The sequence below is a fragment of the Ambystoma mexicanum genome, chromosome 3q (genome assembly GCF_040938575.1).
Source record: "Ambystoma mexicanum isolate Mex_15411 chromosome 3q, UKY_AmexF1_1, whole genome shotgun sequence".
In the NCBI taxonomy this organism is placed as follows: domain Eukaryota; kingdom Metazoa; phylum Chordata; class Amphibia; order Caudata; family Ambystomatidae; genus Ambystoma; species Ambystoma mexicanum.
Genome location: NC_090926.1, coordinates 68,259,081 through 68,274,594, shown reverse-complemented (window position 1 = coordinate 68,274,594; position 15,514 = coordinate 68,259,081). Strand labels below are relative to the sequence as shown.

General features: G+C 45.8%; 1 protein-coding gene across 2 annotated transcripts in view; it reads right to left on the bottom strand.

Annotated features, from left to right (window-relative positions):
* LOC138582141 (zinc finger protein 567-like) overlaps positions 1 to 15,514 on the bottom strand; it is a 428,111-nt gene that overhangs the window by 11,812 nt on the left and 400,785 nt on the right. For both annotated transcript variants that reach the window (XM_069653158.1, XM_069653157.1), the window contains one exon: positions 2,581 to 2,697. In XM_069653158.1, the coding sequence (XP_069509259.1) occupies positions 2,581 to 2,697 (117 nt within the window). The remainder of the gene's footprint in view (positions 1 to 2,580; positions 2,698 to 15,514) is intronic.

Genomic DNA, 15,514 nt, shown 5'->3' with positions numbered 1-15,514 from the left:
CCATGTTTAACTGAGGGTGGGCTTTTAACTATGATTCCACTGGGTGCAAAGCCCATGAACGGGGTTCCTGAAAGTTTGTGAGGCCTGATAGGAGTTTTATGGGGATGATTATAAGGGAGTGACAGGCTGGATTCCGCTAGGGCTGAGGCTGAGCTCCTCTGGGAGTTAACCTGTGTAATTTAGCCTTGTCCAGCCTTCTAGACCTGGACTGCAGTAACCATGTCCTCCTAAGAGAGGGCAAAAGAGAGTTCTTCAGTGGACCAGGGATGTGAAATCTCCTTATAAACGTACATTTTCAGATCTACTTTTGATATTTGGGTCTTTTTCATTAACCGAATTTCACTTACATGAATGATGTGTGTGTTTTATTGAGAGCTACATTTCACCTCCCAGCTAATTCAAAGAACTTGTCCAACTTGTACAAAGCAACAGGACATTAATGTAAAACATTGTACTATTACTATAACGTGACATAACACAAGATGACCAAGTAGCATAACTAAAGGGGTATTATGGCCAAACAAATCAGAGGGCAAGGAGAGAAATAAATACATATACCAGCACATAAAAATAAAAAGGAGGAAAACGCACTTAAAACCTAAAAATGCAATTCAGTTTCAAGAACGGAATTGGGAAGGGAGAAAGAAAAAGAAAAAAAACACAAGTTGAGTTAGGTCACGGAATTCCACCAGAGGTCAGTGGGAAGAACACCCCCCATAACAAATTTAATGAGGAATGTGTACATTCAAAAACACAACTTAATGTTAACATTTCCGGCAAGGAAGCATTTCGGAAGAAAACTCATAAATCCTAAAAGTCCATCATTGCATAACATCTCCTAGCAACTTAACACAACAGAATTAGCATTGCATAACATACGTAGCACCCTAGACCTAAGAAAGCACAGCATTTCAAAGGCAGACAAAGCATACCACAGATAGCATATGCCAACACTGCACATTCACATAATAAAATATTGCATAGCATACCAGAAAAATAGTTTTGTAACCCAGCATAACAGCACCACAATGGTATCATGCCCCAAATAAGATATTTAAGTGGGTGCTGGCAGGGGAGAGCACGATAGGGCTAGAAGCACCCAAGAACCAGCAACATCTCATTCACTAATGTCACTTGACTCATGGAAGGAGCTGGCAGCCTCTGCAGATGCTCTAGCCCTTTCACACATGGGCCTGCAAGGACCTGATGACATACCCCTATCCTCTCATGCTTACAGGACTTTGTACCTATTCCATCCACCAGCTTTATGTCCCGGACCAGCCCACTGAATTCAGTACCCACAAGCATCCACTTTCCAAAGACATAATTACTATTCTAAGATGACCCCACAAAACCTGAACACAAAGGTTGACCAGGCGCTAATGAAATACTATATTTTAGGGACCAAATTAGGCACATAGATACTTTTAAATGGGTGTTAACCAGCACACCTCAACAATCCAGTACAGTTGAGTGGGAATTTAACAAACTAGCTGACAATCTGTGGTCACAACATGTCCAAAGATGTGAAGCACACATTTACAAACGTATAACTCAGCACTTATATAAACTGCGGTGAAACTACAGGGATTCACACAAAAAACCTCCATAGAAATCCAGAAAATCCTTGCAGGTATCAAAGAGACCCACAAAATACAACTGGCGCCAGTAGTATAGGTCTGTCTCCACATAAATATACGAAACCCTACCGGATATAAATAAGGAGAACAAAATGATATAAATTGAATGAAGTCGCTTCATACTACGCAAAATAATTATCAGATCATATTGACATATAAGGGAGCAGGTAATATTCAATAACAAAAATGGATATATCTTGTCCTATATTTTAGTGCCGTTAACAGTGTAAATATAAATCATTATTTGTCCCCCAAATAAATCTCCTAATAAATGGGTGCCTGGGGAAGTAATATTTATAGAACTCTTATGAAGAATTTTGAAGCTTTCAACCTTGGATTCAAATGTTATTACAACACTGATCCAAACTTTTTTTTAAAAAAAGCCATTACAACAATCAATAGCAGGAGGTCTACTACCATTCGTGGAAGATAATCTCCCTGTCAAACTCTACATACAGTAACATGACCTTGGAAATCTGTTTAGTACAACCTCTTACCTGACCTCATTCTATAATCAAATGCATATTGCCAAGTATTTAATAGTTCTTTTCACGTGGGCAAAACACTTTAATATGCCTACACACCTGTGAAAATTGTGGATGCAATGTGGGTGTCATTCAGAAGAAGTATGAAGAGTAAACATCGCAAATACACATTTTGCAACTACTACATCCAAGTGCAAGAGTCAACGGTAGCCAAAGAAAACATGTGTATCATAGGTAATTAAAACACTTTTGATAATGGTGGCATTTAATCAGTAGTAGTGTTGCATTTGTGCAGATGCATAGGTTTCGAAACCATGCAATATAATGGCTAGCATTCTACATTTTGTCCTGAAGAGAAACACTGGGAAAAAGGATACCCTTCTGGATATGGTCCAGTTTGACTCCGCTCACAGATTATTTATGAATATATAAGTAGACAATCGCCATTTCCCCACCTGTTGGGAAATTGATGGCATCTCCTCTGCCCGGTTCTTGATAGTCCATAGAATTGATCTCTCCCTCTTCTTTAATCCTGAATGAAACAACAGCTTCAATGGCCATAGGCCCTGTTTCTGAAAGACATATTTTGTCAAAATTAAAAATGTATTTCTATGCTTTTTCCATTTTACAAAAAGACATTTACTATAATTGAAAGTCAAAATTGAAATGATCCATTAACACTGAGAAATGACTGGCATGTCTTATATTCTGTATCCTTGATCGACCAGTTAAATACAAGATAAGTAGAACGCTTAAAAGGATCCAATGACAAACTATTGGTCATTCTCTACCCAACTTTAACAAATACTTGTCTAAATGCTAGAGAGCTGTTCTTGCTACTGCACGGGTGTGGACTGCAGCTGGAATAAGACTCAGAGAACCTTCAGGAAGTGCCACAATTCTACGAGGATCCTGGTACACCTGATGAGGGAAGAGCACTTCTAGAAATGCAAGGAGAAGCCATCGGGTACCAATGGAACATCTTCCTTTTGTAAACTAAAAATAATGGTTATTGTATGTCAGCAGCCTTCAGGCCAGAAAACTAAAATAGATTTGATTTTCTCTTGAGCTATACTTTTGTTTGCTGTTGGTAAACAAGTAGATGGGTAGTGATTTCCATTAGACTTCCAAAACCGTCACAAGCTGGACTGGTTGGCTTTCCACCATTCTCTTGTGTGCAGCCTTGTGGTCACGCCTTGTGTGTGGTCTGATCATTCCTTGGTCCACGCCGTCGTGCATCTTCCTGCACCGCCAGCAAAACCGACCACACTAAGTAGAGTCAAAACACCTTAAAACATCTTCAAAGCATTTCTCTCATCCAGTCTAGAGCCTCTTACAAGTTTTTCCAACTCCACTCAATTGGTGGAACATCTCACTACCACTACCACTATAAAACATGCCATCACAGCTCTAGGACCACTAAAAAGTAAAATAATTAAACCCGAGGCCCAGAAAAATATGTGGTTTACCGGCAACATCATCAGTCAGACAGATAAAGAGCACAAGTGAAAGAGACAGGCGTAAGAACCCCAGCCCTCACAAACAAACTCAATATAAACAGGCAGTGAAGGAATTTAAAACTGCTATTATTACTTCCAGATCTACCTTCTTTAACAACAGGATTAATAATGCTCGATCCAGTGGAAGTCAACTTTTTTAAATCTTGACTGATTTTCAGGACCCCCCTCCACTAATCATGACCTGACCAAGGACTCCACATGGTGTCAGGAAATCCATGATGGGTTCATAGCTAAGATTCCAGTTCATAAACAGGCAATTAGCAACATACAGGTATTCAGCGGAATTCGTGCCATTACGAGCATGTCTAAATGCGCCCATGTATCTGATGCTCAAAGGACACTACATTGGTTACCAGTAAAACACAGGATCACTCACAAGATTCTCAAAATGTCATTCAAATGCCAGTCTAATGCCTGCCCAACATACTTAAATGATCGTGTGAAAGCCCACACACCAGGGAGACAATTTCGGTCTTCCGTCTACCCCACCCTCGCGCAGCCCAGATACAAGCTGGAATGTTTTTTTTGGGGGGGGGGGACATCCTTTGATATCCAAGCTCCCTTACACTTGAACGCGCTTCCTGGGCTCATATGCCCTGCCAACAATCTTGGGCTGTTCAAGAAGCAAATCAAAATCTACTTGTTCAATCTTAACCCCGGTTAAGTATGGCTCTGCCCCTCCTACACTCCTTGGCTATTCAGCACTGTCTGTCCTGTTTGTTTCTTTATGTGCGCTCTGAGGCCATGGGCATGTAGCACGTTATAAATATTAAAATAAAAAAATAAATTACAATTGACAGTTTTTCTTTTTGACAAAAAATCCTAGTCTGTAGCATATTGAATAGAGTGATGCTGTTGTTGCACAAGATATATGCAATATACATGTTGATTTAACATATGTTGGCATTCGACCGTGGCCCCTTTACATGTTGCCCCAATACCTTTCTTCCCGTTGCCCACTCTACATATTGCTCCAATAGGTTACCTAAACGGGCCCACTAGCCATGACCTTTGGCCATGACTAGTCACCACTAGGTTTCTTTTGGGCACACTAGCCATGACCTTTCACTGTGGCCCCTTGACATGTTGCCAACTAGGGGCCTCATTACACAGTAGGCAGTGGACCAAGGTGCTAATAGCTAATAGCACCTTGGTCCATGCCGGTAAAATACTGGCACCGCCTTGGTGGAAAGGGGACTTACCGCCCTATTCCAAGGTTGGCGGGGCAGTAATTCCCCCTTCCACCATTGCCCTTCCCCATTCCCATTTCTGCCCCATAGGGCATAATGGGAATGGGGAAGGTGCTAATTACGGTACCGCAAATTTGCGGTGCCGTAATTAGCACCAAGGTCCCTTAGCGGGTTGGCTTTTAACGCCTGCTAAAAGCAGGCGTTAAAGTACCAACCCGCTAAGCGACCACGTAGTAAGGCGGTAAGGGTTAACGGTCACTGGTACCATTACCTGTGACCGTTAACCCTTACCACCTACCGTGTAATGAGGCCCTAGGTTTCGTTGGGGCCCACTAGCCATGGTGTTCGGCCGTTGCCACTTTCCAAATTGCACCATTCGGTTCCTTAAAGTAACCCAGTAGCCATAGCGTTCGGCCACACCCATTACCACCCACCTCACTTTTATTGTCTTAATATCATTTTTTCTGCAACTCTCTTTTAAAAAAACGAATTCAACATAACCGCGGTTATCAATGTACTTCAGATAACCGCAGCAATCCGCAAACACACACAAACAACTGGTTATCTGTCAAAAGCGGGCAAAATCTAAAACTCTTCCCTGCCCTCCCAGGCCGTCACCAAGTGCCCCCCTCCTCGTGCCAAGCTCCCCCACTCCCCTTAATTTCTTTTTTCCTCCGTAGCCCTCTCCCATTCTCCCCAACACTCGTCCTTTTCGTCTGACGCACTTTCATTCCTGATCTAGTTTTCTATCATAACCACGGAGGATAGCCCAGGGGCAATGCTTTTGTCTTGGAAACAAGACAACGCAGAGCACTATATATCAGCGCCACAAGCAGGACCACACAAATGCTTAACCAATCCTTCTCCCCAGTTATCATACATGGACTGAAAGAATATTAAGTCAGAGCTACCTCGGAAGCAAACAAAAGCAGAGAATGCTTACATAAGATCGTACATGAGAAAGGTTATGGACTGGAGAATTGGACTTTGCACCATTTAGGATCGTGCACGTAGGCTAATCAGGCACACTTTGACAGATCGCAATTCACTTTTGGAATTTAACAGCTTCCACCAGAGATCCCTGAATGAGAATTTGCCTTTTGGGCAATTCATCCGGTTTCGGAGAAATTGCTCTACCCGGACTGAGTATGACATTCAGGCTGAGAGGCTAACGACTAAACTCAGAGAGAGAACTATTCGGAAAGAATTATCAAACACCTACAGGGAAAGGCAGGAACAATTTGAGAATAAACCCCCACTTTGGAACCTACCAAAATTCAAAGGGCATGCACAATGTGTCCCTTTCCAAAAACAGATGACATCTATCGAAATTGGTTGGAATACACCATGGGAGCAAAGAGTGTTCACAAACTGCAACACCACGAATGTGGTGTACATGATCAAATGGCCATGTGACTCCATCCACCACCCCCACAGCTCATTATATACTGTTTCAGAGGGTACGGAATGCTTCAGAAGGACTGAACATACCAGGCTAGCCCTCTCCATGCACTGCACTGGCTCCCACTTGAAGCCCACAAAGTTCAAAAGACTATACATGTTGACAAGGCCTTCAACAGATTGGGTGCTGTTTTTTTGGTAGATAAATTGAAACATTTTCAACTGACCCATTGTCTGTGTTCTACCACATACCGAGCATGTCAATCAAACTGAAATAGACGTTCTTTTCATAAACAAATAGAATACCTTACTATGAGCCCACTGATTTTCAGCCACCATTTCTTGCGTTTTGTTTACAAACCTGGTGTGAAGTGGCCATCTCCAGAGATGATAGCTACACTCTAAAAGTGACCAAAACCTAACATAACGACACTAGAGACCAGCCCAGAATTACAACACCTTGCTTCCTGTGGACTGGCAGGAAATAAAAAAATCCTCTCTGTCATTTTTCTGACCATAGCAAGATTTGAAGTGAACACAATCCTGACAAGGTTGGAGAAACGCCTGTTTCGTTTACAGGAAATAGCCATAGAGCCCATACTCTCAGTACTGCCAAGACAAAGGTACCAACAATTGTTTTGTGGTTACAGACAAAAGTACTCATGAAAAATTAATAGAGAGCCTAGTAGCGATAGTGTGATCCTTGATCGAACTAGAAGAACAAGTTACATACCCCTGGTAATGTTATTTTGATTGAATGTTCCTCCCATGTATTGCTCATCTTTTGATATATCCATATTCAGCGTTACCTGCCTCGAAGAAAAAGAAATTCAGCAGGGGTTGCTGTGCATCGATACCGGTCGACTCGATGTCCCTGGAGGGCCTCCGTCCCGATGTCGACGTCACCATAGGTACGTAAAGTGTGTGCAGCGGCTGTTAGCTTCAGTTCCGTTTTGATGTGTTCCCTCAATACTTTATGGTGTTACCTTGCGTAAGACAGTATTCTGCCCAAAAGAACGTAAAGTGTAACAGAAATTCTACTGCAGGGTAGGTTGGGAGGGGCGATTAGGAATATGTGGGAGGAATATCCAATCGAAAGAAAGTTACCAGGGGTAAGTAACTTGTTCTTCGAATGGATTGTGTCCTCCCACGCATTCCTCATCTATTGATAGACTCCTAAAGCAGTATTTTTTTTGGAGGAGGGAGTGAGAATTTAGGAGTTCCTTATGGGTTGGTATGAACAAAATGTAACACTGCCTTCCCAAATCATCCTTCCTAGCCTGAGGAAGAGTCCAGACAATAATGCTTTGTAAAAGTATAAATGGACGACCATGTGGCCACCGTACACATATCTTGAATTGGAACTCCTCTCTGTAAAGCAGAGGATGTAGCCATGCCCCTGGTCGAATGAGCCTTCAGACCCTCAGGAGGATCTTTTCCACCTAGTCTGTAACGCTCAAAAATGCCTAAAATAATCCACCCAGACAAAGTTTGTTTTGTCACTGCAATCGCCAATTTATGGCCTGTATAACTAACAGTTGATCATCTTGTCGCAATTTCGACATTCTAGAAATATAAAAGCTAAGTGCTCGCCTTGGGTCAAGCCTGTGCAATGTCGTCTACTCCTTTCGAGGATGGGGAGGTGGATAAATAGAAGGTAGTACCATTTTCTGTATGAAATCTAGACACAATTTTGGGCAAACATGTGGGATTAACTTTAAGGACCTCTGTCTATAAAGAACATTGTATAAGGAGGCTTGCAAGATAAGGCTTGAAGTTCGCTCACCCTACGGGCTGATGCAAGAGCAACTAAAAGAATGGTTTTGAAGCCCAACAACCTTAAAGGACAAGAATTAAGTGGTTTGAAGGGAGTACACATGAGAAATGTTAGAACCAGATTAAGGTCCCAAACTGGAACCTGAAATGGGATTGGAGGGAACACATTTGTGAGTCCGTTCAGAAATTGTATCACTAGTGGCATTTTGAAGAAAGATACCTCTTCAGGCTAACGCTTAAAAATTGACAGCGCTGCCAGATATCCATTAATTGTGCCAACCTGGAGCCCCAGATTAGCCAGATGTAACAAGAATGATTACACCATAGGTGTACTGCACAGAAAAGGGTCAAGATTCTTGTCCCTGCACCAGCTGCAGAACTTGTTCCAACGGCAGCGGTACAAGGATTTTGTTGCTTGCCTTCTGGCTGAAAGCAAAACTTCCTTCCATAACATCAGCTGGAAGGTCCCAATCCTTAGATCTCAACCTCTCAGAAACCATGCATGAACGTTAAGTGTCTTGTCTTGACCTCTGGATGGAGAATCCGACCTTCCTCCCACGTGACAAGATCCTCTCTTTGCGGAAACACGTATTGGAGGGCAGATGGACATGTCCAGAAGGTCCGGGTACCATGTCCTCCTGTCTAAATCCAAAGCAATTAGGATAATGGATTTCACAAACTTTCTCAACCATCTGATCACGTGAGGATTGACAGGGGCTGCTTGAGGGGTTCCCCAAAGGGTGAAGATCTCTTGAAGGACTTTCTGAGCTGGTTCCCACTCATGGGAGAGTGTGCTCTGCATGCTCAGAGCGTCCGCCGATGTGTTCTCCTCTCCGGCTAGGTGAACTGCCGACAGGGAGACTCCTTTTGAATTTCCCAGAACCAGATCTGCATTGCCTCTCTGCACAGTGGTAGTGACCCTACACCGCCTCTCTTGTTGAAGCCGTACATGGTCACTCTGTTGTCTGTCATTATCAGGACATTCTTTCCCCGTACAGAGGGCAGAAAGGCCTTCAGCGCTAGTCTGATTGCCCTCAGCTCTAAAAGCTTGATGTATAGTTTGGACTCCCATGGAGACCCGTTAGGCAAAATCATATGCAGAACCCTTTGGGAACACCACACACAATTAAGACTACAAGTGTCAGTACAATTTCACCTTTGGTATAAGCCTGTACTACAAAGTAAAGTGGTAGCGATGGCAGAGCAGCCAGACTTATCTCAAGAATAAAGTGAGCAGTATCAGAAGTTACACAAAGGACAGCAATTACTATGGTTCAAACAAACACTGACTCAAGGTTTCTGGGTAAAAGAATATACATTTATTTACACCATCAGTTATAAAACAGTTCACTAATATAAAGCAGCAGAAAATCACAATCTTAATACACTACACAACACCCAATCAATTCTGGACAAGTTAAGCTCATAAATGAAGTGTGAGCAAAATGGCACTCCAGCAATTTAAAGGGGAGGAAAGGCAAGGTTATTCAAAATCAACAACACCAACAAGTGATAGACAGGACAATCTAGAAAAGGCTTATTGCAACTAGGATTCAAATCAATAGGCCTGGGCCAATGATAATGGTTCAGAGTCTTTGCAGAGGATCATACAGTTCAGAGTAGTTTGAGGTTACGTCTTTGCCAAGAGTTCACAACGAAGTTGGTCGGAGGAAAAGTTATTCAAAAGAGAAGAGAAGGACTAGCCTTCGGAGAGGCAAAAGATTTAAAACACTTTCACTGCGGTCGGACAGAATGAACGACCGGATTTGAACAGTACCTTAGAAGAAGAAGAATGCTGTAGCTGAGGCGGTAGTTCCTGGCAGTTCCTGCAGGCTCACGGTTCCTGAAGCGACTGTCAGACTGACAAGAAGGAGGAAGACTGGAGGGTCCTGCGCTGCACAGGAAAGAAGCCAGCAGCAGAGCAAAGTGATGAATAAAAGGTGCGTTCCTTAAAAGCACAAAGGGACGCTCTCAAGCTGGCTATCCGGTTTCCTTTGGCATGGCAAATCCGACCAGGCTGAAGAGGGAGGTCCAGGGGCTTTGTGAGCTGGTTGGTCCCACCAGGCTCAAGGGGAGAAGACTCCTTGCGGATCTCCTCTGTCGACGAAGTTAAGGCGATTCGGACCTGAAGCAGGGCTTCACCGGGATGTCCAGTAGTTGCAGCAGTCGTCTTCCTTCAGCTTCTCGCTGGCTCTCTCGATCCAGTGGCGACTCTGCCTTCCAGTCCCGGAGACCGACTTTTTATGCACCAAATCCCCCATTCACATAGCCTGGCTGTCAATCACAGAGCAGGGTGGCTGTCCTGGCCAGACAGTCACCAAGCCAATCAAACTAGAGTGCGACTTAGGTCTCCAAGGAGACCCTGTGCAGAGATGCCTCAAACCCCTCCATCACATCCTGTCCCCCTCAGACATTCAGGTGCCTAAGGAGGGCTTCTGAGCAGAAGCCCGCCAAAGGAAGGAGAACAAAGGAACCAAACCTGGTTTGGCGCGCACAGTAAAACACGAGAAAGACCTTTACAAAAAGAAATGGTGAATAAACCCGACCGGAACCAAATACAAATAAAAGGGGTCCAGCTGGTTTAGAGTTCGAGGCTACCACCATAGCCTCTAACTATACCGAGGCTATGTTCATAGCTCGCGGTAGAAAGAAAAGGGTAGATACCACTGCCACCAGCCAAATCTTGGAGAAAAGGGAATGAAATAATGTTCAATAAGAAACAGACAAAAAGGGATAACTATTAACCCTTCCAGTACTCTATGGAAGATAGTCTGTACTGGCTCTGTAAATTTAAAAAGACTAGTAAAGTCAATGGCAACTTTACATGTTCTATGAGAAAGTACTCCGTCCCAGAAAATGGAGTTTAAAGTGGGAAGTCTGAAAAGACAAACCTGTGTCACTGCACTAACGGTGCTGTGTGACACACAGTAAAAAGATGATGCCTATGGAGTAGGTGAGACTCCTTAGTCCATGAGCACAAAATGTATAACACACAGCAAAAACACACGTAAGAGTGGGAAAAAAAGGCTCACACTCTTACCAGGTGAAAAAATAAATCCTAGAAATCCAGCAAAGCTGCTGAGAGACTTTGTAGGCAAGGGACATTAGCCATTCTGTAGAATTCTCCCTAACAAGACCAATGGCTGCTAACTGTCAGATCGTTGGCGTGGGCTCTCCACCCATGAGTGAGGCGTCCGTAACTACTGTTATCTCCGGCCATGGTTGCTAAAAAGGTTCTCCCTTCAGAATATTGTCCTTGCAGGCCAACCAGAGGAGATCCTGTGGAACCCTTTTTGGAACCTGAAGGGGGTCAGTCATCTTGCTTGAGAATTGAGACCACTGTGTCCCGAGAGCCCATTGGAGGGATCTCATTCTCAGGTGAGCCTGTGGCACCAGGAAAATGCAGGATCCCATGAGGCCAAGCAACCTCAAAAAGCCTAAGGGCGGAAGACGCTGGGCACTCTGAAATGTGTCCACCATTTGCAGAATGTGTTGAGCTCTCACCTCGGGTGGCAAGGCTTTTCCCAAGGATGTATCCAGTACTGCTCCAATGAACTTGAGTCTTTGAGATGGTCTCTTGTGAGACTTCTTGTACCTGAGGGAGAAGCCCAGTCTACGCAGAGAGTGGCAGGTTATGCTGAGATGTTCCAGAGCCTATTCGGGAGAGCTGGGCCTGATCAGCCAATCGCTATGCAGGTAGGGATAGATGTGAATCCCTCCTCTCCTGAGACTGGCTGCCACCAGCGCCATTAACTTGGCGAAGACCCTTGGGGCGGAGGTCAGCCCAAAAGGCAGAACTCGAAACTGATAATAATGAGAATCGCCAACGGCGAACCTCAGGTACTTTCTGTGCTTGTGATGGATTGGCACATGAAAGTAAGCATCCTGAAGGTCCAATGATACCATTCAGTCCTGAAGCTGGAGAGCCTGAAGGATCTGAGAAATGGTAACCATCTTGAATGTGTCCTTCTTGAGGAACTTGTTCAAGTTTCTCAAGTCCAGGATGGGTCTCAATCCTCCGTCCTTCTTCGGGATTAGGAAGTAAGGGGAGTACCAACCCTTATTCCTCTCTGCTACAGGCACTGATTCTATAGCACCTTTCTCTAGCAGGGTCAACATTTCCTGCACAAGGAGCAGAACTGGAATTTTGAAAGAGTTGCTCCCTGGTGGATGATCCTGAGGCCTTTTTAGAAAAGGAAGGCAGTAAAGCTGGGCTACTGATTCCAATGCCCATGCTTCGGAAATAATACCCTGCTTTCTTCTTAGCCGCTGCCGAGACGACAGAGTCCGGCGTGGGCTGGGCCCTGAAGCACAAGGGGGCGGCATCGGGGACTCAGTACTTCTTCTCGTACCTGTCCCTCTTGGCGGGTGTCGTGGAAGGGTTCTTGAGGACAGCAAGCCCCTCGTCCCAGATGTCATTGAGCAAAGGCACCGCGAGGACCGTCTTCCTCTTGGCCTCTCGTCGTTGGTAAAGAAATTCTTCCTTTTTTTGTTCTTCAGGGCAGAGCTGGGAGAGCTCGGATGCCCTGGTTATCATGGCGTGAAAGGAGCCAATTTCGTCGGCTGGAGAAGCCCGAGGGGGGGGGGGGTGATGACGGGATGTCCGCTGTGTCATCGCCGCCGTCGTCGTCCGTCGCTGTGTCTGTCGCCGTATCCTCTCTAAGGTCCGGCGAGGGGGATGAGGGGTCCACCGGCCTCGCGGGCACGAAGGGCGGACAGGGGTGGACTCTCCTCCGCTTGTTCGGAGGATTTCCCGATGGGCCTGGTTCTGGATCCTCCGTCGGGGTCCGTGGAATCTCGTTCTTATCTCGGTACATAAGGATTGGTTCACCAACAAAATGGCCGCCGAGCTATCCTGGGGCTCGGGTAATGGCTGCGACGGATGGGATGGCCCCTCCACTGGGCCCTCTTCGTCGCCATCGTCGCTATCTTCGATCACATCAGCGGGAACCGTCCCCTGGGATCAAACCTTCTCGAACCTCTCGTTGAGGCCTATGAACCTCTCGTTGAGGCCCTTCTCGGTTTCCACCAGCTCCTCCTCAGAGGCTGATTCCGAGTCTGTAATGGCCACTGCCCCCCCCTCTTTTTCCGCCGGGGACTTCACGGGGGTCTTAACGTTGCCTGGAAAGAGGATTCCCTCCGCGGTGGCAGGGATACTCTGGGCCCAGAGGCCGTTTCCACTGGCGTAGTCTCAGCCGGCTTCGCCAGGGTCGCAGCGACCACTTCGATAGAGGCCTTTAACGGCTGGATCAAAGCCCTCACCACCTTAGGTGCGTCCTGGGCCTTTGCCTTGGGGGGAGGGTCAGCGCCTTGCTCCCCCTTCGAGATCAACCGGGGCCGCTCCAGCAGCTTACCCGGGTTCTCGGACTTCCTCTTCCCCGAACCAGAGCGCTGGCTTGTGGTTGAACGTGCCAGGGAAGTCGCGCCCTGCCTGGCAGCCAAAGAGCCCCACCTTTCGGCGCTCCCGGTGCCCTCGGACTCGCGGTGCTTGGCCTTCTGTTGGGCCCCCGTCGCTGGGGCGCCCTCACAGGACTTAGAAGCCCGCTCAGACTTTTTCTTCGCCTTCTCACCTGCTGTGCCCTTCTCCAGCCAGGCGGCGAGGCGGGAACGACGATCTTGTTTGGTCCGTTCCGAAAGGTTCTTGCAGAACGCACAGTCCTTCTCCACGTGCGTCTTGTCCTCATGAAGGCAGTAGAGACATCGCGAATGCTCGTCCTCCTTGAAAACGTTTTGTAATCCGCATCCAGGGCAGCACCTGAACAGCTTGGATCCGGGAGTCGAGCTTCCCTTGTCCAGGGCCATGTCCGTTGAGGTAGGCCGCAGATCTTCCGGAATCCTCCAAGAAGCGTAAACTCGACGAAAACTTCACCCTTGAGGGGCGTAGAAGAATTCCGAAACGGGTCCCCGTTATCGGAAGTAGAAACGGTGGAGCTTGAGGCACGATTAAACCGGAAAATTAGAAAATCTCCTGAAAAAGCGCGAAAATGCAGCAAAAACTCGAGAGCTAAAGCACGAGGACTCCCAACACTTGAGCGTGCAGTAAAAATCTGAGGATGGCTGCCAGAGGCGGGGTTTAGGGAGAGGGCAGTCATTGGCTGGAGGCAGTATGACCCAGAGATCAGTGATTGGTTACTACTAAGAAAGACAGATCAGAAATGAAACTGATACTGATTTTTTCTTTACCGAGGATTTCCAGCCTGACGACGGGGAATATTCATGAGCATGTGAATCCATGCCAGACCCCATGCTGGAGAAATGTGAATTTAGCAAGTGTGCATGTGGCGTTTGCCGACTTAAGGGCCATACTCCCAGCCGAGAAGATTTTGGTGAAGAGGTTTGCTGAACTGTGGGAGGACATCCCAGAAAAGCCGCAAACAGAACCGGTATTACAGCTGCTATTAACTCTAAGTAGAGATAGAGGGATAATTTCACGGGTTTACATGGGTTAAAGGATGGAAGATGGCGGAAGGATCTAGGAATTAAACCTAAATGGGAAAGAGATATGGGGTTCAAGATTTTAGAGAATAAGTGGGCACGCATATGGGAACAGGTTAGGAAAACTTCAAGGAATGCTCGGTGATCAATTGATCCAATTTCATTTCTTACATAGAGTATATATGACTCAATACCATAACCGACAAGTGTCCCATCAATGTCCCAGGTGTGGGGGCAACTCGATGGGCTTCTGGCATATAGTATGGGACTGTCCAACGATAACAATTTATTGGGCAGAGGTGGTAGCTAAGGTAAACTCCCTAGTACAAAAGACGTATGAATGCACACCATCGCTATGCTTATGGAGGTTGATACCTGGGGGAGGGGGGAAGTGGTAAAACAGGGACACGGATGGTACGGCTGATGTTGATTCTGGCCAAGAGACTAATAGCAATACTAATAGCAATCTCATGGAAATGCCCAAGTGGTCTGGAGTGGTCACAGTGGATTAGAGACATCCAGAGGTGGTGCTTTGCCATAGCCAAAATTGTGCGCAAACAGAGATAGAAGGAGGAGGAGGATAGGGGAAGTATGGATTGGGGCAAATGTTAAATGAGTGGATGTCGACACCGGTTCTGAAACCACTGTGAAGAGTAGGACTTGTGTAAGATGTAGGGGTATGGTGAGGACGGAGACAGGGATATAGGCTGGACGCGGGGACGCAGGGAGTCAGGCAAAGCAGCGGGGTTGGATGGGGAGAAATACTGGGACAAAAATAAACTCGGGAAGCAGAAGGGGGAACTGGTGGGATAGGGATTGGATTTTGGGGGACACGAATGAAGGGATGTGCCGATAAAGCTGTGCAACTGTTGTTCATTGTTATTGTAAAGTAATGTTAAAATAAAATCAAAATGTCGTGCACTGGTTGATCACAGAATACATGTGTATACACAACATCCCTGTAATACGAATGACGCGTTCCTCCTGCCTTATTAAAGGCCTAATGAACTTTAATGTCCATACACAGGTTTGTGCATAATAAAATGATGAAGTCTAGTGCATTTGGG